At 43.0% G+C, this 25,822-nt stretch overlaps 3 protein-coding genes across 4 annotated transcripts; 2 read left to right on the forward strand and 1 right to left on the reverse strand.

Moving 5' to 3' along the window:
* Positions 1-1,241: 1,241 nt before the first annotated feature.
* Positions 1,242-8,818, reverse strand: evc (EvC ciliary complex subunit 1). Of its 2 annotated transcripts, XM_080494661.1 has the most exons (21): positions 8,738-8,818; positions 8,456-8,629; positions 8,267-8,377; positions 7,898-7,984; positions 6,743-6,966; positions 6,560-6,644; positions 6,385-6,483; positions 6,140-6,268; positions 5,895-6,056; positions 5,593-5,809; positions 4,651-4,799; positions 4,325-4,423; positions 4,024-4,236; positions 3,846-3,955; positions 3,459-3,660; positions 3,095-3,319; positions 2,844-2,964; positions 2,103-2,205; positions 1,869-1,995; positions 1,678-1,777; positions 1,242-1,580 (listed from the first exon to the last, which is right to left on the reverse strand). In XM_080494661.1, exons 2-21 carry the CDS (start codon positions 8,618-8,620, stop codon positions 1,432-1,434), a joined length of 2,877 nt encoding a protein of 958 aa, XP_080350787.1. In that variant the 5' UTR covers positions 8,621-8,629; positions 8,738-8,818; the 3' UTR covers positions 1,242-1,431. The 2 variants fall into 2 exon arrangements, with proteins under 2 accessions (XP_080350787.1, XP_080350786.1); XM_080494660.1 differs by having other exon boundaries at positions 8,456-8,749.
* Positions 8,819-9,171: 353 nt separating this feature from the next.
* LOC308128885 (limbin-like) lies at positions 9,172-22,051 on the forward strand. The gene is made up of 23 exons (XM_080494595.1): positions 9,172-9,526; positions 10,250-10,313; positions 10,682-10,845; positions 10,931-10,990; positions 11,102-11,288; positions 11,407-11,507; positions 11,588-11,653; positions 11,781-11,915; positions 12,142-12,281; positions 12,948-13,272; positions 13,491-13,730; positions 13,936-14,111; positions 14,489-14,648; positions 14,745-14,921; positions 15,030-15,334; positions 15,905-16,079; positions 17,694-17,837; positions 18,066-18,293; positions 18,452-18,651; positions 18,737-18,824; positions 18,904-19,073; positions 21,105-21,206; positions 21,501-22,051. Exons 1-23 carry the CDS (start codon positions 9,329-9,331, stop codon positions 21,898-21,900), a joined length of 4,005 nt encoding a protein of 1,334 aa, XP_080350721.1. The 5' UTR covers positions 9,172-9,328; the 3' UTR covers positions 21,901-22,051.
* Positions 22,052-22,885: 834 nt separating this feature from the next.
* cytl1 (cytokine like 1) lies at positions 22,886-24,864 on the forward strand. The gene is made up of 4 exons (XM_080495869.1): positions 22,886-23,074; positions 23,162-23,206; positions 23,876-24,022; positions 24,124-24,864. The coding sequence occupies exons 1-4, from the start codon at positions 22,925-22,927 to the stop codon at positions 24,226-24,228; spliced, it is 447 nt and encodes a 148-aa protein (XP_080351995.1). The 5' UTR covers positions 22,886-22,924; the 3' UTR covers positions 24,229-24,864.
* The last annotated feature ends 958 nt before the right edge of the window (positions 24,865-25,822 follow it).

Below are 25,822 nucleotides of genomic sequence, written 5' to 3' on the forward strand. Positions count from 1 at the left end.
CTCTAATTCATCTGACAACTCACTGAGGAGGGCATCCATCATCTCCTATACTCAGGAATCAATGCAGTGAGTGAGCCCTCGTTTGAAAAGCAATATGGGTGCAGGTATAGGCAGTGGTGCATTACTGTCAGGCCTGTTGCTTTTTTGTTCTTTGAGCTGGATGCAAAGTCAAGTTGACACATTTAATTTTTTTTTTCGGTGGTGCATTGTTTCAGAGTATGATTAGAAAAGATATTATTAAATGTTTTTAATTGACATTGCATTAAGCTTGAGCCATGCCACAATTAAACAATAGGTGGCGGTGTTGAGTCCAAACCTTTATGCTTTGGTTGGTATTTGGAGGGCTTCACATTGTATGGAAAATGAGTGAGCTCTTCATAAAATCTGTGCTTGAACATTCATATGCAAACCAATTGACTTTGCATTAGTTTGTTCACGGCAAGTCTGTAAGCTATTCAATCCTGCTCGGTGTCCTTTTTGTGGTGAAACGTGATCGCCTGTAATTATTGAGTATGCCACACCACTGTGTGGGGGCAGAGATATTTAGCACAACGTTTTTATGAATTATCTTCTATAGTGTTTTGAGTGACTCCAAACACCATCCGGTGGTACAAATGTGTATCGCAACAATAAATGGCATGGAGCATCACAAAATTGTGTTTTAGAATAGCCTACATTGAGTTGTTTATTATCCTCCAAAACGAATTGGGTCACAGTGCTTTGGCATTGTCAAACTGAAATTATCTTATTTCATTTGGGGCTTGGAGGCCTTCTTGTGCATGTTTTATTTGGGTATTCTGATTTCATCCCACAGCCCCAAAACAAGCCTTTAACTCCTGGTGGACAGTTTGGTGGGAAAGTGAGAGAGATGAGGTTAAAATGGATTCATTATGTACGTATTACAGATAATAGCTGCAAAGGGGAAATGATGCTGAGGATGGAGCTGCCATGCAGGAGAAGAGGAAGGCCAGTGATGAAGGATATGCAAGCGATGGAGCAGATATGATCTACTGTGACAATCCTTAACAGGGTAAGTAGAAAAGGCTGGAACAATAAGATGTGTTTTAAATTGACTGAGTGTTTCTTTGTTCGCCCCGATATGGACGTTGACCAGTCCAGGCTGTACACTGCTGTTCACCAGGAGTTAGCAGAGATTGGCTTTAGCCTCCTGCGACCCTGACATGGATGAAGTAGTATGGAAGATGAACAGATGCATTATGTCATGGCATCTTTACTAATACTTTATTAAAAATGTTGTTGTTGCATGACTTTATCAAGGCATTAACATAGAAAAGAGAGACAGATTTCTTCATACTTTACAAATACAAATAACTGCTATCAAAAAACAAATACTGACTTGTTGAGGTACAGACTATAGAATGAAAGTAAACTTTTCACAGGGGAGGCTGGGGTGAACACATTGGTAAGTTATCAGCTGAGATGAGACTCTCGTTCTCTTTTCTTCTTTGGTTTCGTTTTCACCGCTGGAGTAACAAAACTTGGAGTCAGTGAAGGATTCAGGGCAGGATCTAATGCTGGGTTTAAAGCCACCAGGTCCAACATCCTGGCGCTCTGATCACCTGTTGGTATAAACGTCATAAACGTCAGGAAACGGTGGATTGACACAGACAGTACTTTAAAACAGCAGCCATATTGGTGAAGCTAGAAGGAGCTCACCAGTGTCGTCATCTTCATCACTAGATTCTGGATGTGGACTATGGAGGACAGGTACTCGGGCCAGTGCTGCCAGCTCAGTTATAAAGCGTTCTTCTGCCTCCTAATGGACACAACAAAACAATGCTCACAAGGAAATAAAGTTTTAAAATGTATTCTGTAATCCCGTTGAGATGTAGCTTATACACACTAACCAGTGACTCTTCTTTGATCCTTTCCATGACTTCATCCTGAGCGGCTTTCCTCTGCCTTAGTTCGTCATAAATCATCTCCCGATCCAAATCACACTGATCCAACACCTTCCTCTTGTGCAGTTCAACCCTAATGTATAAAAAAAAACCAACAACAACAAACAAAGACATCAGATTCAATGAGATCTAAGTGAAAGGTCTAACTAAAAAGAACAGCACAAGCAGTGTTAATTGTACCTCTGCTGGAACTCTGCGGAGGCAGGTTTCTTGCCCCAGTTCACCAGCTCCCGCAGCAGGGCTCTGTTCAGCTGGCTGCTGCTGTCCTGCTTCTCACTCACCTCTGAAGGAAAATATGACAGCAGTGAAGTTGAAAGTTAAAAAATATTGTTTGAGGGTCAGTCACTAATGAGGTTTGCCAAGATGGGAAAATTAAAAATCGGTAATAAACCGTCTGTGTTGGTTTCATGTAATCTCAAATGACCTTGGCACATTTAAAAATGTGACCGCACCTAAAAATCTCAAATACACCAAACATCCCAAATGACGATCTATATAGACTTGTAAATGTAGAATAAAAACATATGCTTTTATAGTGGAGCACAGGTTCACACGCATGACAATTTCAGGGAGAAAAAAAAAATCTCAAATGTTTTACCACACGTTGCATGAATCTAAATTCAGTTCACGTAATATAACCTGGTGATTTTAAGTAATTCGACAATGACATTTGTACCTGGTAACATCTCAGTGACTTGTGTAATACTCTTCAGTCTGGGCTTTGCCCTGTAATATATAGTACCAGATTAAAGGTCATCTTAACCTGCAGTGCTTAATCTGCAGGTCTAATTCCAGAATGTTTAAATTACATTAATAACAACACACTGTGTTAATCATGATACTGATTTGAGGAGTCATAAAGTCCTCATGCTCAGTCCTCAGAAGTACAATATATATCTTGGGGTCTTTTGATTGTCTCACCGTAGTTCTGTGGGAGTTTCTTTGTGATGTCCTCCAGGTTTGAATAGTAGCTCTGAACCAGGGCAGCCAGAGAGTCTTTGGTCACATAAACACTCTCTGCAGCAGCCTCTGTTAGATGATGCTTGGGTAAAAAACAAACAAACAAACAAACAAACAAACAAACAAAAAAGCACTTTGGTCATAAAAAGCCTTTCCAAATGATCGCAGTTCATTGAATTTATTTTTATGGAGCTAAAACTACTTCCGCTCACCTTTAAGTCATCGTCCTGTTTAGAGCAGGTCTGTGACCCACTGTAGGAGTGACTACTCATCAGTTGGATGGTGTGGCTGAGGGCATTGCCCAGCAGCAGCTGTGCGTGGCTCTGAAGGAGTTCTGTTCCCGTCTCCAGCTCAGAAAGGAACTCCTGCTGGAAGCTGTTCTCCAACAACTGACTCTCAGGACCCAGATGTCTCTCTGCCAGGCTGGCATTGCTAGCCTGTCGATGTCAGTAAACAATAACTATCATTCATTATAATGCGAGGTAACTCATACGTTAACCATTGCAGTAATACAGAATAGTTACAGAACAGCTCCTCGGATGCAGATCCCGTAGTCTGCCATACAGAGTCTCCTACCTTGGGGGATGAGTTTGCACAGGGTTGGCTTTTGCAGGGATCTTCCATCAGCAGAGCTCTGAAATCAGTCTGTGAGAGTGCCTTCAGCTTGGACAGTCTCATCTCCTTCAGCATGTGCAGACTGAAGTGCCTGACCACAAAGTACCTCTGCACCGCCACCAACAGGTGTTCATGTTTCTTCCTGATCAGCAGCCCCATTTGACTGGAAGAAAGATCACATTCCATTATGTTCTTATTGGACCCATAAACATTGATCTCAATGCTCCACGTTGCGTTTATAGCCAAATCGAAGGTAGTGGTGTTTTGAATCTGCTGTCAGCCTGAAAACTATTTGATTTACATCATCGACGTGCTTCAAATACTTTGCGACACGCTTCTGAGGTTCACCTGTTGAGTGTGTAGTTCTGTCGGGCAACGATGTCCTGGAGGATCTTCATCTGTTCTTCACTCAGATGCCTCAGGCAGGCCTGCACCAATGCCATCCCTTCACTCCACACCTACACAAGGAGAGGCTAGTTTAGTAAGGAAATGATCCAATGTATCTGATCCACTGCAGCACGTGTACCTGTTCATCTCTATCCAGCTGGGCCTTGATGTTGTCCAGCTGCTGTCTGGTGGTGCTCTCTGCCTGCTGCAGGTGAGCAGCCAGCTCCCGATCCAGGTCCAACCAAAGTTGGTCACAGTGTTCAGCTGACAGCGTCGTCTGTGCCCGAACCGACGCCAGAAACCTGTCCTTGGCGAGATCGCCGAGCTTCTTGGACCATGAGCCACGGAGTTTCTGAAGATACACGATTATACATGACTGATTTGCAACCACAAGCACGCATATAAACACGTGATATAAACATGAATATTCACACTTTCACCTTCCACAGGTCACAAAGGGCTTCTGCCACCCTGTTGTCCTGCTGCCGCTCCAAGTCACAGGTCTGCTGCCTCTGCTTCATCAGGAGCTCCTGGTACGTCTGAGGTAGGGGCCAGCCCAGATTTAGATCCCAGCACATATACATTTGGCTTTATGTCCTTATGCAACACAATTTGTCAAGCTGAGAAGTGACTCCAGAAGCAAAACACAAATATAAACCAGTAAGGTCTCACAGCTACACCATAAGAAGTACTTCTGGCCTATTTATCAGGTCACAGTGATCCCTGCTTCATACTGACATACAGGAGGGAAAAAAAATGTTGTGACCTTGGAGAGCTCCTGTAGGTCACTGTGCATCTGCCGCTGTTCCAGTGTGCGACTCCTCTCTTTGGACTGGCTTCTCTCAAGCTTTTTCCTCTTGGACTCCTTTTTGCTGCACTTCTCGTTCACAAGATCGGTTATTTTCCTGCAACACTCTGGAACGCAAATATTAAATGTTTTAATGAGCAGGATGAACATAATTATAATTATAGAACCTTAATAATTAATAATTAACCAACCCTTATCGTCCCACAGGATTCAACATGTGCGTTTCTTATAACTGCAACTCCTAAATTGCAAATGATATCTAGAAAATTTGAGACAGTACAACAATAATTGCACATTTATTTGATAATTCGATGGCCAAAAACCCAATATAGATCCTAGAAGATAGGCATCTTAAATATCATTATAATGATATGGTAAATATGGTAAATATACTATATAATCAATGAACAGTACTTATAGAACAAATCTTAAGACCACAACACACCAGCTTATGAGTGTTAAACGTGAGTACAAAACAAAAGCAGTGTGTATGACCGGTTCATGAGCAAATGTAAGGACTGCTGTAGAGGTTTTTTGTTTTTTTTTGGCAGAAAGAGATTGAATAAAAGTGTGAGACACAAAAAATGCTCAGTACTGTCCTGGAAGAACCTGGCCTTATTTAAGGAGCTAAAATGGATACTTAGAAAATGGTCTATTTAATTTAAGTTGAAAGTAGGTTACATGCCCATTCATTACTATCTGCTACTGGAAATTCTTCAAGTATAGATCGAAAGCACATCAACACACAGTTTGTCAGTCTATAGTGCAATCATCATTTTTTGTTGTTGTTGTTGTCTTTCTTAATTGACAAAATGCCCCACCACCTTCTCCTCTGATAACACAGTGAGCATTCGGTTTCATCAGGCGAGGTTAAATCCATTCCCAGTTTCTGCACCTCACCGTCACTGCACTGCTGAAGACCTTCAGTAAGAGCAGCCTGAATCTCTGAAAGTATCTTCTCCATGTGGCTGAATCTCAAGACGTCGTCGCCCGTCAGATGCTCCAGCGCTGTGGCGATCAAACCCTGCCTCAGGGACACTTCCTCCCTCAGCAAGGCAGGCTGGGATTGAACCAGCACGGTGACTTCCTCCCACCACAACAGCTTCTGTTGTATCCTCTGAGAAATGAAAACGTTCAATCAATCAGTCTGCATACAGTGAGAGAAGGATATGAATAATGGAAGCCAGTTAATGCTGCTTTACCTTAAGATCAGCTTCTTGTACCACCATCAGGTGAGTCTCCACTAACAGAAGTGTCTCAGTGAGGGAGAGAATTACTTCCTGCGCTTCAACCGGAGAGAAAACGCTGGTCTGCTTCAGAAGATGTTGGCACAAATCCTCCACCTGTCTGCTGAAACTTCTGGACTGTGGAGAGACACGGACACGAATTAGCACAAGTTGAAACCGTCGATTTCGAAACTATTCATCAGTCTGCCTTCTTTTTTTACTGTTTGAATGCCATGCTCGAGGAGATCTTTCTGAGCTCTTTCAATTTCTTCAAGCGTGCAGGAAGCGTCAGGACTCTTCTCGTTGACAGTTTGGCCTGTTGGCAACTGTTTTCTCAATTCACTTATTTCCTGAAAGGATAAGTGGTGACATTTCACTGTCCTGCACATGTAGAAAACTGGCAAGTGCAGACAAAACCCAGTATGCTTGTATGTATGTATGAAAGGAACACAACTCTTCCTCTTACTTTCTCTTGCATCTGTAGAATGTTCTTGGAAAAGTCTGCATCGTTTTTGTCTTTTGGAAAACGACCGCTGAAAATCCTTTTCAGCGTTTGTAGAAAAATCTAGAGTCGCAAAAATGAAAGTACAAATTTGAGCATTCCTTAAGAACCACCGGTGCATGCAAGTATCAAAGCTCACCAGATATTTTTCTTCCTGAAGTTGAGTGCAGTGATGCTGTATATCCTGCAGGGCCAAACAGTAAAGGCTGATCCTTCCTTCAAACCTGGAGCCATTAGACAAATGTTACTCACAGATTAAAAAAAAAATTGCCAGTGCATTTTCATGAAGAGGTTCATGTTGTGTGTTTAAGGTTCAGCCTACCCTGTCTGCATCAGTGTGTGCGGATAATGAGAAACCCGGTTGAAACTCTGGTTCTGCAGGCTTTTGGGGACCAGCGAGGAGGAGATGAACTGGCTGCTGTCATCGTTGTCCTGCTCTTGGCTCAGAGACTCGCCGTCCGTGGAGGAGCAGGACTCCTCGTTAGGCATCGATGGCAACTTTGAGTGCTCGTGGAGTGACGGGTTAGACGCTCCGTCTGCTAAAGGCTGCCAGGCACAAGAACAACTGTCATCAGTCGCTCGTGGGGCATCGCTAAAGTGATTACCTAATCATACTCTGCTGGTATGGAAATTCTTAGGAATCACTCTTGATGAAAAGCTCAGTTGGAAGCAGCATATAAATATCATAAAGACAAAATTAACTACAAATATTGGAATATGTAAAATCAGATCATAATAAATAAAAAATCACTACATTTAATATATAACTTCCTCTTTCTTCCGTATCTAAATTATGGTGTGGAAATGTGGGGAAATAATTATAAAACAAAAATTTATCCTATTTTTTTTTACTTCAGAAAAAGTTCATCAGACTCATAAATCAAGCTGATTATTCTGCTCCAACAAATCCTGTGGAACAAATAGTGTTCCCTTAGAGGACAATTTATGTTAAGAATCTCAGGAACGGCAAAGAAAATACAAGTTTTGGTTGTTTTTGGTTCTGTTGCAGAAGCTTTATGTGTATTGTGTACAGGGTTAGGCAAAACACTTTGAACGTCAGCCTAAACCCTTCGGTCTACCTCTGCTTGTTTGATTTGCTTTGTTTTGTTTGTTTCTCCAATCAGCTTCTTCCTTTCTAATGTCAACTCAAGCCAATGTTGAACAATTTTCTGAATGTCTTAATCTGTATGACTCAGTTTAACTGTGAATATTTTGAAATAGGATGCTTTTTTTAACTGAAATTTTCATTTTGATGTGGTTTTTTTGTTTGTTTTTTACTTTGCAAACTGATCCTGCATACAAAGGTCGTACTTTTTTTTTGCCATATGTTTAACAACACTGATTCATACTTATTAGTTCTACAATGTTTATCAGAAAAGACAATACAAAGGCAAGACCATGTAATAGGTTCATAAAATGCAAAGAAAAGTACTTCTGTTCCACTATTTAGACATATTATACCATTTTGTGAACTTACTCTGTACTTTTGGTTGATGGGGTAAACCACCTTTGCTCTTGATGCAAATGCAGCCACATCACTGTTCATGGGCGGCTGCTTCTTCTCCTGGTAAATCAGCAAGCAGGGTGAAATATTAATGAGAATTCCATAAGTGAACTGTGGACTGAGTCACTGTGATGACAAAAGTATGTCTATTGCGACCTTCCCGAGGCAGCAGGGTGGTGATATCAAAATAAGAGAGAGAACATCTGTGGTTTGAAGTATTTCTGTTCGGAGTTTGCACATTCTCCCTGTGTGTGCACGGGTTTTAGGATTGTTGATGACTATAAAGTACAAGTGTCATTACAGTCTGTCGGTGTTTTGTTGCAATGGGGCGCAAATAAATACTTTATTATTGGTGCCACTTGGAGCCTCCTTCCTGCTGTTGCTCACACGGTCACTGTGGTTGTTGTCCAGATCTCCATCTTCGGGTTCGAGCAGCTTCCTGGCGTTGTAGCCCTGCAGGGAAGCAAAGAGGGAGGCACGTTGGGAGACAGTGTGTCGGCAGAGGATCACTTGCGGCATCGTGGAGCTCACTTGTCTGGTCAGTCTCAGAGGCTTCAGGCAGAAGACGTACAGAAGCGCGGCCGCCAGAATCCCCGACAGTCCTCCACACACCGTGGCTGCCGTCAGCAAACCGCTGTAGACGTGCAGAGACTCGGCGAAACTGACAAGAACGTCCGTCCCGCAGTCCTCCATCATGTCCAGCTCCTTCAGAGCAGAAAGCCTCTAGAAGTTCGCGTCTTGTAAAAGAAGCCCCATCTGCACGTCCGTTTGCATGTTTTCTCTTCCTCTACAAATGCTTTTTAAAAAACTCACATGTGATACGTAAAACCTTCTCACGTAAAAAACAAACTTATTATTGTACTTCTTCGTCCAGTGGGTGGATACAATTGAGGAGACGCGTCAAAACAGTCAAGCCAGCTGACAGATCCCGGAAGTCCGCCGTTTATTTTTCACCGTAGTAGCGCATTTAATAAGCAGCGCTTAAAAAGTTGCGGTCTGTGAATCTATGTAAAACTATTATGCACACTGAATTTCATGAAAATGAGTGCTTTTGTTCTGTAAAAATGTTTAAAGATGTAAAACCCTAAAACAAGAACAACAATCGTATGTGCCATCTCTTACATTGAAAGGTTAAAGCGGAAATCACCCCGTTTCCTTTGTTGCCTTGGAAGGTTTCATGTTCTTCCAAAGTTTTGGATTTTTTTTTTCTTCTCCTCCATAACTTGTTCTGCTGTGGAGATTATGGCTCATTCGTTGGCCTATAACTCGCCAGGACGGCGCGTTCTGTTCCTGCCCAGAGGCTGACAGGCACAGAAGATGTTCTCTCGAAACACTTTCTTCGGAGAACCGGAGGAGAACGTTACAGATGCGGGGCGATAGCTAGCGGCTCTGCTCGGCGGTCGAATGCTGCGGGTACACTCCCCGGTGAAGGGCGTCTCGATACGGTCGCTGCTCCTGAACATCCTCGTCGGTCTGCGTCTGTTTCTCTGGGTCTGTTGTCACGACGTGTCGGCTGGACGCCAGCTTCGGCTCTGTCAGAACCGTACCTCCGAGGATAGTTCGCGGTGCCCAGCAACAGCCCCTTTCTCACACAAATGTGAGGTGAGTAAGTTCAAAAAGCTGAACGTCTTTAGCCTCCGTTCCTCTTAAGATCACGTCTCCACTAAAAACGATTCATACATAACGCGTTCTTGTCTCTTTGTTCTCATAATTCTAATGACTGTTATGTGCAAATATAATCTGTGCAATAATAATAATAATCTCAGGTATTTTTTTTCCCAAACACTACCAACAGTATCATGCAAGAATGTTGAGTATTGGCTCAGGTATTATCTTATTTTTATGTTATTGTTTACTTATACATATATATCTCCACTCTTTTATTGTTGTCCACTTGCTGCAGCAACAATACAGATTTCCCGCAGATATACATAGTTATAGCAGCGCTGTTCATATTATCCTAAGAACTTTTCTTTTTGGATGTTTGCAGACTTGTTCTTTATATATGCAATGTTCACGACTTTTTTGTTTCTCTTTTGTCTACTACAATATTTCACAACAAAGGTATCTTAGCAAATAGGGTGGAGATCACCTGGTGTAAATTGCACTGGAATGTGTAGAAAATGATCTTCCTTCAAAAGTACAAATTCCCAGAAAGCCAAATTGGTAACAGAAATGAGGCTTTGTGATCTGGCACTTCTAAGCCTGATGTGAAGCAAAACTGTCTCAACAATTCAGACACCATTGTTTTGACCGAGTCTTGAGATATTACACAAGAAATCGTATTAAATGTGTAACAGTAAACATCTTTTTTCTATTTACCAGAGCCGGCCCACAACACATGAAGTGCAGCATGACTCGGAGGGGAAACAATCTCTGAGGATGGATGGTGTGTGTGCTTTTCTATGCGTATTAATTCTTTACTGCATAAACTGTGTATTACCAAATACACACCGCAATGTTCGTACTTGATTGTCCCCAGACAGAACTAACATTTTGGCAGATGCAACTGCAGAAATAATCAACAATTGAGCATTTTACACGGAGCAGTAAAAGAACTTATTGACACTTCATTCAGACGCACATAGTCAAGGAAGACGTGTGAACTTTGCGGTACGCAAACGGAGTGACGATACAGTGTGTGAGGCTACCATGCTACATTAGGTTTCTTATAGTGGTTCTGATGTGCATACAATACATTTGAGTACATTTAATCGGTCGGTAAAAGTGTTCAAACCCTCTGTATTTGCACAATAGGTATGACCGAAGTGACCGGCCCTGGTCCCCTCCTGTCTTCAGCCCCCTCGGGTCCGTGGGGACACTCTTTGTACTCCGCGTTCAGCTACATGTCAGACGTCATGCATGTCAGGAGCAGCAGAAGCACGCTCACCAGGTTCAGCCCCGGGCTGTCTCTGCCTCAGGTGTGTTACTTCGTTTTTTAACCATACCGTTATTTGCAGAGTTACAATGCATGAAGTAATAATATTGTTTTAATTGGCTGTGCAGGTTCAGAGTGTGCCGCCTCCTCCGCCGGTGTTTGGTGTGAAATTTCAAAAGTGCGCTCAGGTAGATCAGCAGTTGTTTCTGCGAGGCTGTACTATCGACCACATAGTCCGTGTATGAATGTGTTTGTCGACCTTTAAATGTCTCCTCCTCAATCATGTGACCTGCCCTCAGGTGAAGCTGGACACTCATCCGCCTCAGCTGACCTTCTTCCTCCTGATCCACAACATGGGTCCTGTCGGTGGCACCAACCTGTCTCAGGTGGCCGTCCGGGACTCTATTTCAGGGATAGTGCCTCTAAAATCTGAAGGCCGGGTGGTGGAAAAAGGCTACCAGACATTTACTATCGATTCCCTGATCGGTATGTTGGAGAGTCAGAACAACTCAATAAGATAGAGTTTCATTTGAAAATATTATGTCAACTGTTGTTTTTATACTGTCTTTTCAGCTATTAACATTTTCTTTTCATACTTTTTAAGCTGGTTCCCACATTATTGTAAATTACACCGCTCATGTGAGGAGTCACAGGAGTGAAGTTCTTGACCTTCCAGCTTTTCTCACCTTCTCTAATGCCTCACAGGTACTTATTTATGCACATCATATAGTTCAAACATCTATCAGCAAACCATGTAACATGGTTTTGTTTTCCTCATTCCACAGAATGATGTCAGCATGTTTGGCCCTTTAACAGCTAATCTGACACTGAGGGTGAATTCCACCGACCGGGTACGTTTCAGATGGATCCTTGACTGGAAACACAGCTGCGGCACTCGGCGTCACATGTTTTTGATTTCTGCACTTTAACTAAAACAGTCTTAATGGAAACTCTGACGCATCTGCCCACCACTTCTAGATTTTTCCGAACCACGGAGTCCACTTTGCTGGGTTTGTTGCGGGCTTCTTTGTCACGTTACTGCTGCTGTCGTTGGGGTTTCTGGTCACGAACCTGATCGGCCCCAGAGCCAGACTGAGCCTCCTTCAACAACGGGTATCACAAACTTTAAAACACCAGGCATTTTGTTTCAGTCAATATCAATAACAAACTGTTATTATAAGTAAAATTCACATTTCTACATCTGCTATTATAGTGTTGTTAGACTATCAGCAGTAAAGTACTGTTTAATCAACCATTTTTTCCCCCATGAATATACTTCTATCTTTAGTCATGTTTACTGTGTTATTGATTACATCAGTTATTTTGAATTTGTGTTCAGAGAAACAGAGGCGATTCCGACCCGGAATATGCAGACTGCAACCTGAGTGAGACTGTAAAAGACGAGGCAGCGTTTGAAGATAAGATGGTGGACATCATGGTACTAGAGGATCCCCAGAACATGCACCAAGCTTTGGAAAAGTGAGTAGACACTGGAGGACTTCACGGTGTGTTCATCAGCTGGGAACTTGGAAGGGTTTTAGGTTATTGAGGAATCCCCACTTTCGAGCTTGAAATTTTCACATGACATCAAGCTTTGTGTGAGTTCCACCAGACGAACTTTGTTTCTTTCCTGTCACATGGCATAACTTTTGCTTGTAATGTCAATATTTTTGATAAGTCACTTCTACACATATGTAAATACTCGTGTTTTGGTAGCTTGTAGGCTACACAGGCTAAGCTAATGTAGGTTAAGCTAGTGAAGGCTTCTTGTGATGGTGGGTTTATTACATAGTCCATCAATAAGAAATGCAGTTTTTCATGTAGACTTACAATCCCACTTGCTTCTGGGATTTTCCGAATATTCTATTACTTCCGTTCCAATACTTTTCTTCATTCGTCTTTTGTAAATAATGAAAAATGCAAGATGCACATTTATACAGTTGGTCACCGGTCCATAATAGGTGGTAATCCAGAAAAAACACACAACCGAAGAGTCACCAATAAAAACTAGTGATAAGACGTGGCTGTAGAACACAAAGAACACTGTACGATTTATTTCGTTACTTATTGAACCTGTATTTACTAGACAGATCATCTGTCTCTGTATATCTGAACTAAAACTTAAACCACTTCAATCCCTTCAAGCCTTGAAATGTCAACACTGCTGCACGCCACCAACAACCTGGAAGCCACGCGGATTCAGATTTACAAGGATGTGATGTCCTCCCTGCTCGGCGGGCTGCGATCGCGGGGCCAGGCGAGCACCAGGGCCCAGCAGAGGCTTCTCAGCGTGCTCCATGGCCAGCTGCTGGGCATGGAGGGGCGCCTCAAGGAGGAGAGAGGGGCCCGCATGGCTGCCCTGGCCAGCCAGTGTAACCTGGAGACCCGTGAAGAAATGGAGGCGGAGCATCGCAGGGAGGCTGCGGAGAAGGCTCAAGCTGAGCTGCTGTGTCAGCATGCAGACCAGCAGGTAAAATATATGTGGTGTTTTTGTTTTGTTTGCGTAATTGTTGTTTTTTTTTGTCTAAATAATAATGTCTACTGACCCTACAACCCTGAATTGGATAGGTGGTATACAAAATGATTGGATGGATGGAATTTATACTGACTAACAAGATAAATATCACCTACGCAGTATTGTTGCTTTGATGAAATATCTTAACAAAACTTTAAAATTCATGTCACCAGGAGCTCCTGCAGTGCAGTGTCCTTCTGGAGAAACTCCACAAACTCAGCCAGAGTCGCCTTCAGCGCAGCTTGTTGGTCCGACATGAAGAAGCGTCGGCGAAGGTCCGGAGGCAGATCATTGAATGGCGACGGGTGGAGCTGCACAAGATCTTCTCTGAGGAGCTGGAGGAGGCCACCAGGATGGGGGAGTTGGAGAAGAGCACAGCGAGGAGTCTTCAGCATGATTACTTCACTTCTCAGGTGGAGTGGCATTGTTTTGAGTGCGTATCCATCACCTGTAGCTTCTTTATATCAAAACCAGGATCTGTTTATCCTTGCTGGTGAACAATGAATGGCTGGATTACACCTTAGACAAGGCATCAATTGATATTCAACATGTAAACATAAAAAAAAAAGGGAATTATCTCCTGATGAATACTGTCATTGTTTGATGTATGCTGTCCAGGATCAGCTGGAGGAGGTGTTGGATGTCATCCTTGCCAATCAGCGCTATGTGCTGGCTGAACGCAGCGCACAGAGGAAGTTCTTGGTGCACAGCCTCCACAGCCTCAACAGCCTGATCTCTGACACCTTCACCAGCACCTCCAGCAACTTGGACAGCTGGTTCACTCACATCAGGAGGTAGGAGCGTTCCGTGTATACTGCAGAGGTGATCAACTGGTCCTGTCATGCTGAGAAATATAACATAAATAATAATAGTAATTCCAGTTGTTGTGTCTAATCCCTGATGTTTGTATATCTACATTTTGTATTTAAAAACAAATTCAAAACGATGCTTTTTTTTTACTTTGTTTTTTTTTTTAGTTCCGTTTATAACTTAAAATGACACCGATGTGAAATGTAGACAAACAAAATTTTCAAAATATGTGTTTTTCACTTAAAAGTAAGCAAATGTGCATAATTCAACACAGACTCTGCATTGCAACATAATAATGTGAATTCTTCACCTTCTGGGTCATCTGTGGTTCTATTTGTCTTTATGTTGTTTTGTCCACCAGAGGGAGCTGTGGGCCTGCGGAGCAGCTCGACCAGCTGCAGGAGAAAGCTCAGAAAGAGCTGTTGATGGTCAGGCAGAGGCTTGATGAGGCACTGAACCAAGAGAGAAGAGCCATGCGCTGTGGACTGATAAAGAAGAGGAGGGAACTTATCTCCGAGATGGTGAGGTGATCGCTTGGTACATCTTCTGCGGACGAGCAACCACAGATCACATTGTGGAGCTTTTTGTTTTTCTCCCCTGCCCTCTACTCTGTCCAGGTGAGAGTCCACAAACAGAGACAGAAGGACTTGTCAGTTCTGTCTAAAGGTCTAGAGGAGAAGGTGGAAATAGCGCAACACTTGAACTGCTGGCAGAATCTACTGACCGCTCACAGCTTGGAGCTCGCGGAGCTGATTAACAACCTGGATGAGGAGGCAGCAGCCGACATTCGCAAGGTGCCACCCTACCAATACACATCAGTCGGTTATAATCACCCAATCATCGGAGAGAGCAAGTCGAACTGAGCTTGACTGTCTGCGGTTTAACCCTCATCTGCTCTTTAGATGACCATGCACGTGATCCAGGGTGCCATAGCAGATGCCAAGGCCATCCAGCCTTCTGCAACCCAGGCTGTGCTGACGCTCCTCCCTCCGGGGGCGCAGCGCTCCCTGCTGGAACCCGAGGCAGCGCAGGCACAGGCCTCAGGACAAGGAGGCAGTACTCTCCTGCAGGGCCAGGAAAGACTGCACCAGGAAGGCAAGGCTGCTTTACGCACTCTGAGCTGCACCAGGGAAGCGCTGCAGGAGAACATGAAGGCAGAGCTGCAGGAACAGAAAGAGCTCAGGGCGAGCTGCAGGGATTTCTTCAGGTCAGTGAGATGAGAACAACAAGCCATGTCACATTCGTGAGTTTTTATTCACTAAAGCTGTGTTTGCCTCACCAATAATCAGATATTTCAGAGGGAGAAATACTGTAAAGGAATGGAAAAACACATTGAAGAAGGTTTTACAAAAAGAAACAATTTTAGAAAGTTGGAAATATTTTGTGAGTTCCAATGTTCAGAACATTAATAGATGGATTTCTAACTGTACTGTATGTACATGTTTATGTTACCCAGCATTGTCATACCTCCACCCTGAAAACACATGTAGGCTGAAGGCTTTGTTTTACATTGACATGTATTATTATTATTATCTTAACAACAGCTGTATCAGTGGAATGCTTTGAATTTGGCTCAAAGTTCTACTACCAGTTACTGAGCCACACGATCAATATCACTATTCAGCCTTTAATATAGTTATATATAATATATTATTTTGTGTGGGAGGACAAGTATTGGGTGATAGAGCAATAAAGCCATAATGTATAAAACTCGTGGTTCGTCTTACAGTGGAATCAAAGTGCATTTCTCTGTGGTGACGTCTTCTGTCCGTCTCAGGTGTTTGACTTTGTCCCAGCTCGCTCTGTCTGAAGATGACAGGCTGAGGATGAAACTGGAGTTTCAGAAGTGTCTGTCTGTGATAGACCGCTGCCTGGTGGTGCCCCATGCTATCTCCAGAAGTAAACTCCACGCAGCGCTGACGGTGTGGAGGAAAGAAGGCGAGAAACAGATGGTGAGTAAATTACACACATACAGCAGAATTCACTTTATTAGCTCTTTTGATGCTGGTGTGTTGAATTATTGCCGTCAAAAGATTCTGTGTCACCGTTTGCATTTATTTGTCTTTTTCAATATGATTCACCTAGGCTTCGGGTTCAATATAGAAGGCAGAGAAGTTCTGATCTTCCTGTCCCCAAAACATACTAATGCTCATTAGCAGGGATCCTGGGCCATTCCCAGGCCAACTGAGTGATATTATTGCATCCGTGACTCCTGGACCAGCCTCTAAGGCCTGTTTCTACTTTGCGGTCCCTGAAACACCACCAGCAGGAGGTGGCCAGGAGGCATCTACATCAGATACCAAAAACAACTCAACAGACTAATGTGGAGGAATCCTGGGAATCCACAAACCTCGGCCTCCTCCTGTATCCCTGAACTCCTCACCGTTCAGACCGCCACCCTGTGGAGAAAACCTTTTTCCCCCCCAAGATCTCATTCTGTAATAAATGTCAGGGTGGGAATGCAGTTAGACCTTTGAATGGAGAGCTTTGTTTTACGGCCCTGTTACCTCTCTCCATCACCCATGAATACAATCCTGTGATAATTAAACTCCTCCTCCACCTGAACACCACATGTCATTTGTTTATATGAAAGAATGCGAATTCACTTTTAAGGTGTCCAAAAAGCTTTTTCAAACTCATCTGGTCTGGATTATCAAACATCCCTGCTTTCTAGATGATCTGTGAGAGGAAAGTTGATCCGTTGTTCCACAGCCAAGACTGTAGCCCGCATTGTTCCCGACTGTCAGTCAGTCTTCGTATGAATACCAAAGAACTAAAGAACTAAAGAATGAATACTATGAATACTAAAGAACTGAGGATTCATGTTGGAGTTGCTGACTTGTATGAAATGCCGTCCTACGTAGATACCATACCCCTAGCTCCACGCACGACGCCTACCAGAGGTACTATCCATGAAAGTTATGAGCAGAAGCCGACGTACAACAATCAGAGTCCAACGCTCAACTTGAAGGATCGAATATAATGATGGCTCTTTAAAATAACTCCTGGTCTTCGCTGGTGAATTCCCATCGGCAGTGACCATATGTGAGAAATTTAAAAGAAACAATCCAGCCGAGACAAAACCTGTTTCGTTCAACCTGAGAATAATCTGTGGATTGAAATCTTAGTATAAGGTGTATCTATCTTATCCATCCCAGCGTTGCCTTGAAAAGAGGTTTTTAACTCCCTGGTGCTTCCAGGTCATTGAGAGGTCTTTAAATAAGTTGAAAACTTATTCTCACAAAAGCTTTTTTTTTTTTTTTTCTCCCCCTTTTTGTCAATGCCTGCAGCTATAAATACTTTGTTGTATTCATGAGAAGAAATGTCTCTGTTATAAAGTTAAAATATAATTGTGCTGTTTAAAAACAGAAAAGAAAAAGAGGACGATGACCGCCAGTGGAAACCACACTGCTATCTGCCTCAATTGTGTGGCTGCTGCTTGAGTGCACGTTGTTATGCAGAAATAATAGAGGGATCCGCAGAGTGGTTTCATTTCTAATCACATCATAACAGTGAGCTTGGAGGACTTTTCCCAACCACCTTGTGGCTATTGTGGTTTCTTGCAGACGAATGTGCCGTCCAAGGGGAAACCCAGTGAGGCCAGACAAAAAACAGACACGTCTGACCGACTGCGATTCCAGAAAAGGCTGGAGGAGAGGATCCAGCTGTTTGAGAAGGAGAGGGAGATGGAGAGTGGAGTGATGAACAAGGCAAAGCTTTTTCTTATTGATCACTTTCCATTGGCCTTCAGCTGAAGTCACTTTTAAGAGCTTTTGCTTCCTTCCATGTGTTTTACAATGTATCAAAAGCATCTATTAATCATGAAGATACAAACCACAATCCTCAAACTACATGAGGGTTTTTGCTCAGCTTTGCTGTCGGGATTATGAAAGAGGTGTTGTTTGTGGTTTGAAGCAAATCTTCTCACATGCTGGCAGGTGTTGGAGGACATGCAGAGGGAGAGAGAAGACGCTCTGCACTCTCAGGCAGGCGGCCTGGCCACGCAGATGGCTGCCATCCACTACCAGAAAGCCGAGAGGAGGACCAAGGTTTTGGAGACCGCCAGAGCCATGCTCACCCTGCACAGCATGCTCATCCAACTGCTCAGAGAGAGAAAACACCAAGAGTCACAAGACATGGCTCAGAGTATACAGAGCCACTGCTTGGTAGGCAGTCCTTCACTCGTGGGTAGCCTGTGTTCAAGCTGTGGGTGACTGCTAATGTCTGCGAAGCATGTGACGGCGTTTAAACCCTGCGGTTTTCCTTCTGTGAACTCACGAAGGGAGTTGATTCAGCTTTAATTAAAAGAGCTAATTTGCCACAGGGTTTGGAGGAAGCAGAGCAGCAGCTTCAGAAGGAGCGGTCAGAGTTAGACGGCTCGTCCAAAACAAAGGCCTCTGATGAAGATCAGCACGAGGACGAGGGGGAAAACGTGTTTCAGCTTCAGCTGGATTCTCGGATGACATTCATCCTTCAGGAGTCTTTTCACAAATGTGAGCAGGTCCTCGCTCTAATGGCTGAGAGGTGAGCAGTCCACGGACTACTGCAGTCACTGCAATAGACGCAAACCGTCGCATTTTGCACTCAGGAACTTGTGTGGCGTTCTCAGGTTTCAAGTACTGACCGCCAACAATCAGGCCATGGAGGATCTGAAAGAACAAATGGAGCTGAAGAAGCTGTATGCGAACTGTGACCAGGTTCGACTTCATTCAGAATGTCTGGAAACAGTGGAAAGCTGTCCCGACAGGTGTAACGTTTTCTTTTTCCGTTCGTTAGGATTTGGAGTTTGCAGCTCGGCTGGTGAAGCAGAGTCAGATCTCTGCAGAGGTTCTCCTGGAGGCTCTGCGGTTTCTCCTCCCAACGCTGCCCGAAAGCGAGCTCCTCTCCATCACTGACGTTCTCTGCCCGAAACAGCACCCGGTTTCCTCAGAGCAGGAGCATTCTGGGTAAGAAGCACGGTCAGGGTTTTATTTCCTGGAAAATATAGTTTGTGTTGTGTGAAATAGTTGTTCCCACTCCATTGCAGCCCCCCCCCCCCCCCCCCCCCCTTTGATTGCCTTTAAGAAAAGAGGTAAAACACTGGCAGGGACTCCGTCACACTAACACACAGAAGCCTATGAAATAAATTTAAAAAAAAGTTACAGTAGCTCAGTTACCCTGCAGAGTCTTTTTCTGGTTTTCTTGGGGTTCTGAAAACCTTGTTTTGACGCCGTCACAGTGGTAAAAATGTCGGTCCTCAGTTGAGTTTTCTCTCTGGTGCAATAACACGAAAGATAGTATTTTTGTTTTGTGCGTTGCATTCCAAGCGTTGATTTTCCTCTTTTCCTGGAAAATGACTTTCTGCTGAGAAAGAGCCTCTCCTGGGACAACTTAAACAGTTTGTGAAAACCCTTCGATTTGGCAAACGATTCTTGGAAGTCTCTGATCTGCATGCCAAGTCACAGTCCCGTAGTTTAGCAGCCCCATTACCTTTGGTAATGCTGGAAGGAATTTGTTTGTCCTGGAAAAGTTGTGAACTGAGTTTTGATGTTACTGTGTGTGAGGAAACTCTGTGGGACTGTCTCACAGTGTGACCTGGCTTCGCCCAGTGGTTCACATTACATGTTTATTGAGGAAAATATCTCACCAAATGACTTATTGTCTAACAAAATCTGATTCGGTTAGGTTTAGGTTGGTTTAGGTTGGTTTCCCTCTTGTCTTCCTTGAGTACAACAGCTCTGATACAGGTAAAGTAGTTTTGCCTGAAGTCCACTGCCGGGGACTCAGCATTTCGTGTTTTAACAGCATAGTTTTCTAAACAAAGTGATTAAATAAAATCACTTATTCAAGAGCAGCTGGTTGAATGTCAGCCATCTCCCGGTGTTGTCATGACTTGAAGAAACAGATGCTGTTTTGAGTATATCTTCTTCACTCGGGTCTTTTTCCCCGAACCAAGATGGAGAGATAAATTATTGTACTCATCATTTAATTTCCTTCTCTTCCTGATGGCCTGGGACAGTCATGTTTGGCCCCTGCTGAGTTTGGATTGCTGTGCTGATGAATAAATGTCTCATGCATGAGGTTGCTTTGGATCCAGGCTGTAAGACAAGGGAGTGAAAATGTTTGGAACAACATACACGACATGTGGTTTCATTCTCTATTTCAACTGCCTTATTCCTGCTTTCATTTCTAACAGCAGCTTTAAATCTAAATCAAGAGATTTTATGTGACTTGTTTTTCATTCAAGCAGGGAAATGGCGATGTTTGTTTAAGTTGTCCATCTGAAGCAACAGAGCTGCTGTCAGTATGAGATGTTGATCATGAACATTTCAAGTCCGCAACACATCACAAATCTATGTTCTGAGTCTGTTATAACTGTGTTTTCAACCATTTAAAAGTTAAAAGAAATTGCTACATAAATACATTTGAGCGTGATAAGAATGTGTTCATGCTCTCTTCAAACCGCAAGTTCAAAATATTTTTTTCCCAAATAGTCCCTTCTGGCTGGAAATGGATTTAGCAGCTAATTAGAAAGGAATGATAACATTTTCAAAATTGCTTTAGTCAAACAAATCCTGATACTATCTAAAACTCTAGTATGAGATCTGAAGTCTGACCCAATCTGATAGTTTATCCATTAATACATGGGGAGAATGGTCTCATCTGAACATTAAACATTAATTGCTAGGATTTTAAGTCAAACCCCTTCACCCTTCAAGAATTTATTATTAAGTAATTACTGTAGTAATAACAAAAACATCCCATTAAAATGTGGATAAAATCAGGTCCTTCCTGTCACCCTTGAAACCAATAATTAAGATCGTTGAGATATTGCGGGGACACAAAGGACAAGAGCACAATGTTGTCTGTCACTGCTGTGAAGCATCTAACCTTTAACACTCTGATGAAAAGATTATATGACGCGCCCTTTCAACTTATGCCATTATTACTGAGTCAGTGACTCGGTGGCTTCACCCTGTCGATGCCCTTTCCACCAGGTGTACCGGGGAGTTTAACAGCAGTCTTCCTGTCAAACTGAGAGAAGATATCGTGCAGAAGAACAACCTGAGCGTGACGTGCTGCCCTGCAGAAAAAGAGAGGCGAGTTTGATAAAGTTCTCTTTATCCATCGGCCATGTTCGGAACACGAGGTTGGGAGTAATTTGTAGCTCTGTGGTCACCAACATTGACGACAAACCTCTAATTCACGTGAAATATGCCTTTCATCAGAGGAGGGTGGTGGCTTGGCTTACACACACACACACACACACACACACACACACACACACACACACACACACACACACACACACACACACACACACACACACACACACACACACACACACACACACTCAAATACTCCAGCACTAACAAAAGCTCCTTTGTCCTCAGACTCCGGGAAAACATGCAAAGTCTGATGGAAAAACTGCTCCCCAGATCCCGTCTCCCGGGTCCAAGAGATGCTGAATGTTTGCTGCTTCAGGGGAAAGAAAAGGACAACAGTTTGACAAAAACACAGGAGTTTATTTATAAATCTGCCATGCCTGGTGAGCGACGGCACAGTGACAGTGCCCAACAAAAACCCAGGGACGCGGTGAAAGAAGCATTACACAGCACAGCAGAGGAAAACACGGCCGCAGCCTCCGCCTGCAGTTTCGCTTCTGGAGAAAGGTTGTTTGTGTTTCGAGACCCACCTGAATCATGTGACTCTGCAGATGCTCCCAAAAGGAAGAAGAAGAGGAATTTCCTCAATCTGAAGAAAAGCTCAGTGGCTCCAGCAAATGTGCCTTGAGACTTTTGAAAATATTTTGCTGTCTGTTTTTATGATGTAGTCCACAAACAAAACAAATTGGTAGTTTTGTAGCACATTTTTTTCTGTACTTCTCAAAGTGTTTGTAGCATCTGGCTTTGTTTTTAAGTAAAGGCAGCTCACTTACCCTGTCCACTGTTGTTTTCCTTGTATTCTCAGACGTGGAGGTCAAAAATAGGTTAAAATGCTGGTCATCATTCAACTGCTGGCTCAGATCCTCTCAAACACGTGATCACTATTTCAGCGACAGAAAACCCATTGGGGCAGATGACGAGTCTGATTGTCTCGAACATCCTTTAAAACTTGAATTCATGAATACAGATTTGATGTATCTGTGTCTATACTCTATGTTAACAACAGTAGGGTTCAAAACGGCCCCTCAACTCTGAGGCAGCTCAGGCTTTGGTTCACATCAAGCACTATTTCTTTAGTTCAATGCCAAACTTCAAATTGGAAGGTATTGTGAATAGCTATTAGGATTCACGTCATAAAGTTACATGCTTGTCATGTTTGAAATATTTAGTGGCCTTTGTATGTAGTCTGCAACTTTTCACAGCTACTTGTTTGGTTTTACTACAACATTTATATGTGCCTTGAGAGATATAGATAGATCAAATCCTTCTCCCTGATTTCCCCTGAAGACTCACAGCTTGCGCTTTATTTGATGTAACAACACACCCAGCGACCTGACTCCCCTCACATACTTCAACATACACAGACGGATTTGTATTTGTTTTAGAAAATGAGCTTCAAAACGTTTCATCAGATGGCCCCACCGCCGGTATTTTTTGGCCCGTATTTCGTGCGCGCAGCCCTGATTTACTCTCCTCAAACACCGCGGACCCCAAATGTTTCCCCCCGCGCCTCCACGTCATCCTCAGATTTTTTTTTTTTTCGTTTTTCTTTTTTTTTTTTCCCCATCCTTAAATGTGCTGCCGGTCCTCCTCTGATCCCACTTGCACGACTGTTGGAGCAGCTGAGAGGAGGACCGTGTGGGACCGCCGTGATGATGAGGCTCGGGCTCGCCGCGCTGCTGTGCGTCTTCAGCCTCGCGCGTCTGTCGGAGTGCGCGCCTCCGACCTGCTACTCCAGAGCGCTCGGCCTGAGCAAGGAGATCATGACGCTGCTGGATAAAATACACAACTACCACCGCACGGTAGGCGCACATCACTTCCACCGCGCTGATTTGCACTGAGTTCGCAGCAGGTGTGATTTTAACGCTGACTGTTTGTTGGGGTTGCAGAAAACGTGCGCACTGGTTCTTCCTACGATCTTCCTCGACGTGCACGTAAGTAGAGACACATCTGGGCGATGTGTACATGTTGGTTCAAGTTCATGTGCGCATCTTGACTTCAGGCTTCAATATTTGATATAATTTCACACAACGTTTAGATGTATTTATGTGTCAATATTGGAATAAAATGGAGCAGAAAAGTTATTTTAAAGTGTACCATTCACTTTTACTTAATGTTTCATATTATCAACAACATATAGACCCTCAAGCATTTAGATCAATCCTTTTTTTTCTTCCCATTATCAAAACTGCCCTTATTGTTTGAATAGGTGTTGATGATCTGGTTTATTACATGGTATATACTATTATATACTTATTTATAGGGCATGGATGTTTGTGTCCATACCCCCAGTCCCTGCTCTCCCTCCAACAACATGCAGTAAATGTAATCTCAGTGTTAATTACTTAATATGACATTTTGTTTGACATGGTGTTTTAGTTTTAGTCCTTCAACAATTTGTAAAATGACTTCAAACAGATCAGAAACCAGTTAAACCTAAAGATATCTGTTTCCAGCTCACCCACAGGTGATGGCTGTTGATATGTCATGTAAAAGTGAATTCTATTCATATACTATACTATATTTGTATATTGTGAATACTTCACAAAGATTATGTTTTTTTTTTTTAAGGTTTATAAAAAGATTTGTTCCTCTCTTCATAGAACTCATGTGTGACCACCAAATTGCGAGACTTTCTCTACGTGGTGTTGAACCATCCGGACCAGTACTGCCGAGAGCGACCCAGGATGGTGCTGCTGAAGCGCAAAATCCAGAATCTGTACACCATCATCACCAGAATCTGTTATCGGGTGAGAGCCTGCGCAGACTGTGTTTGGTCTCATCACACCGTGTCTCACGCTGCCAGCAGCTTGACAGCAGCCTGACCTTGTGTTTTTTGTTCTGGTGGCAGGATTTGGTCTTCTTCACTGATGACTGCGAGGCGATCGACACCGGGCACAGCCGGCCTCACTACGCAGAGGACAGGCTTCAGCTACTGCAGGAGGATGAGCGATGAGAGATCAAAACCCTCACAGATATACACTGGGCTGTCATATTCATGGGAGCGCTCCAGTATGCAGACTGGTTGAGCATGTACAGTAAACACATCACCCTGCAGGGTATCAGATGCAGCATGAACACAGTACCGTTTCATGTCGTACCTAACGCCGGCTGCAGAACCTGAACATGTGTGGTTTTACGTTCCAGCAAGGAGGGCAGAACTTTCCACAGGAAATTTGCTGAATGCCAACCATGCCGATGAAAAACCTTGAAATAATAAACCAGTAAGAGATGCTTGTGAGTCGTGCTTCACCGCAGCTTTACTTACTAGGCCTGATCAAAAGTCCATGTGCCATTAAGAGAAATATGTTGTGTTGTCTTAACCTGGAGTCAGACCAGCGCATCTAAAAGAAGCACTGTACAGCATTTTGTAAACATCTGGGGAGATGAACATGGTGGTAATGACTGTTATGTAAGAAATTAATGTTCAACGTACTGCCTTCTCACACTGAGATATACAGTGTTTCTCTTCCTGGGGTTTCTTAAATACACAAAGTTTTATAGCAAAGGAGTTCTCACTGCTGCTGCCTCTGCGACATGTTTTCAGGACCTTAAGGAAACTGAACGTGACATTATGAATCCACCGCTGGAATAGGAGTGTTATGTCTATGTTTACAATAATTATTCAGTATGTCCTACATGGAATAAAACCTGTAATCGTGTATCACATGTTTATGTTTTCTTCTTTCAAGATGTCCCCTAGCCACTTTTGGTTTACGAAAGAAAGAAAGAAAGAAAGAAAGAAAGAAAGAAAGAAAGAAAGAAAGAAAGAAAGAAAGAAAGAAAGAAAGAAAGAGAATGTTGTGGTTCATGTCCAATAGGTGGATAAGCAGACTCTTGTTTTTATGAAATTCATATTCCAAAACAAGCAGCTTTCCACTTTAACATTCAATGACTTACGTTCTTCTATCACATGAACACACCAGAGGGGGAGGATCACTATTTATTATTGCTGTTTACATCAAAGCTATAGAAAAAATCCTCTACAAACCACAATGAACATGTTTGTATGTTGACATGTTCAGTCTCAAATGAAGAAATGTGGCTTTTACACAAAGCACCTCTACATTCAGCAAAGTCAAAGAGTTTAATATCAATGTGCACTGCAAGGAAACAAGTTTGCTTTGTGTAAATTTGTCTTTGCTGGACAAAGGGAATGACACACAATAGAAGTCAGGAATGTGAAACAGATGCAATATTGATGCAAAGGGAAGTTAAAATGTGAGAAAAATTATACGTAAACAACAATTATGCACTGTTCTAAACACTATAGCTTCAATATAGATACAAATACTAAATTTTTTTCATTGGCTTTATTTCACGCTATTACGCGTTATTTTTAAACGTGTAAAAATAGGCAAGAGGTGCCAGTGATCAAACTGCTGCCTGCGTCGTGGTCTTTGCTACCCCCTCGTGGCCAAATTGCGCTCACTCCACGGAGAAAGCTTTCTTTTGAATTAAAGGTTTATTAAGAACCAGGAAATTATTTCGATAAGAAGTATCAAAGTTATTCTAGTTCAGGGTGTCCTGACAACCCAGTCTAGTCACAA

Source organism: Blennius ocellaris (assembly GCF_963422515.1).
Source record: "Blennius ocellaris genome assembly, chromosome: 4".
NCBI lineage: Eukaryota > Metazoa > Chordata > Actinopteri > Blenniiformes > Blenniidae > Blennius > Blennius ocellaris.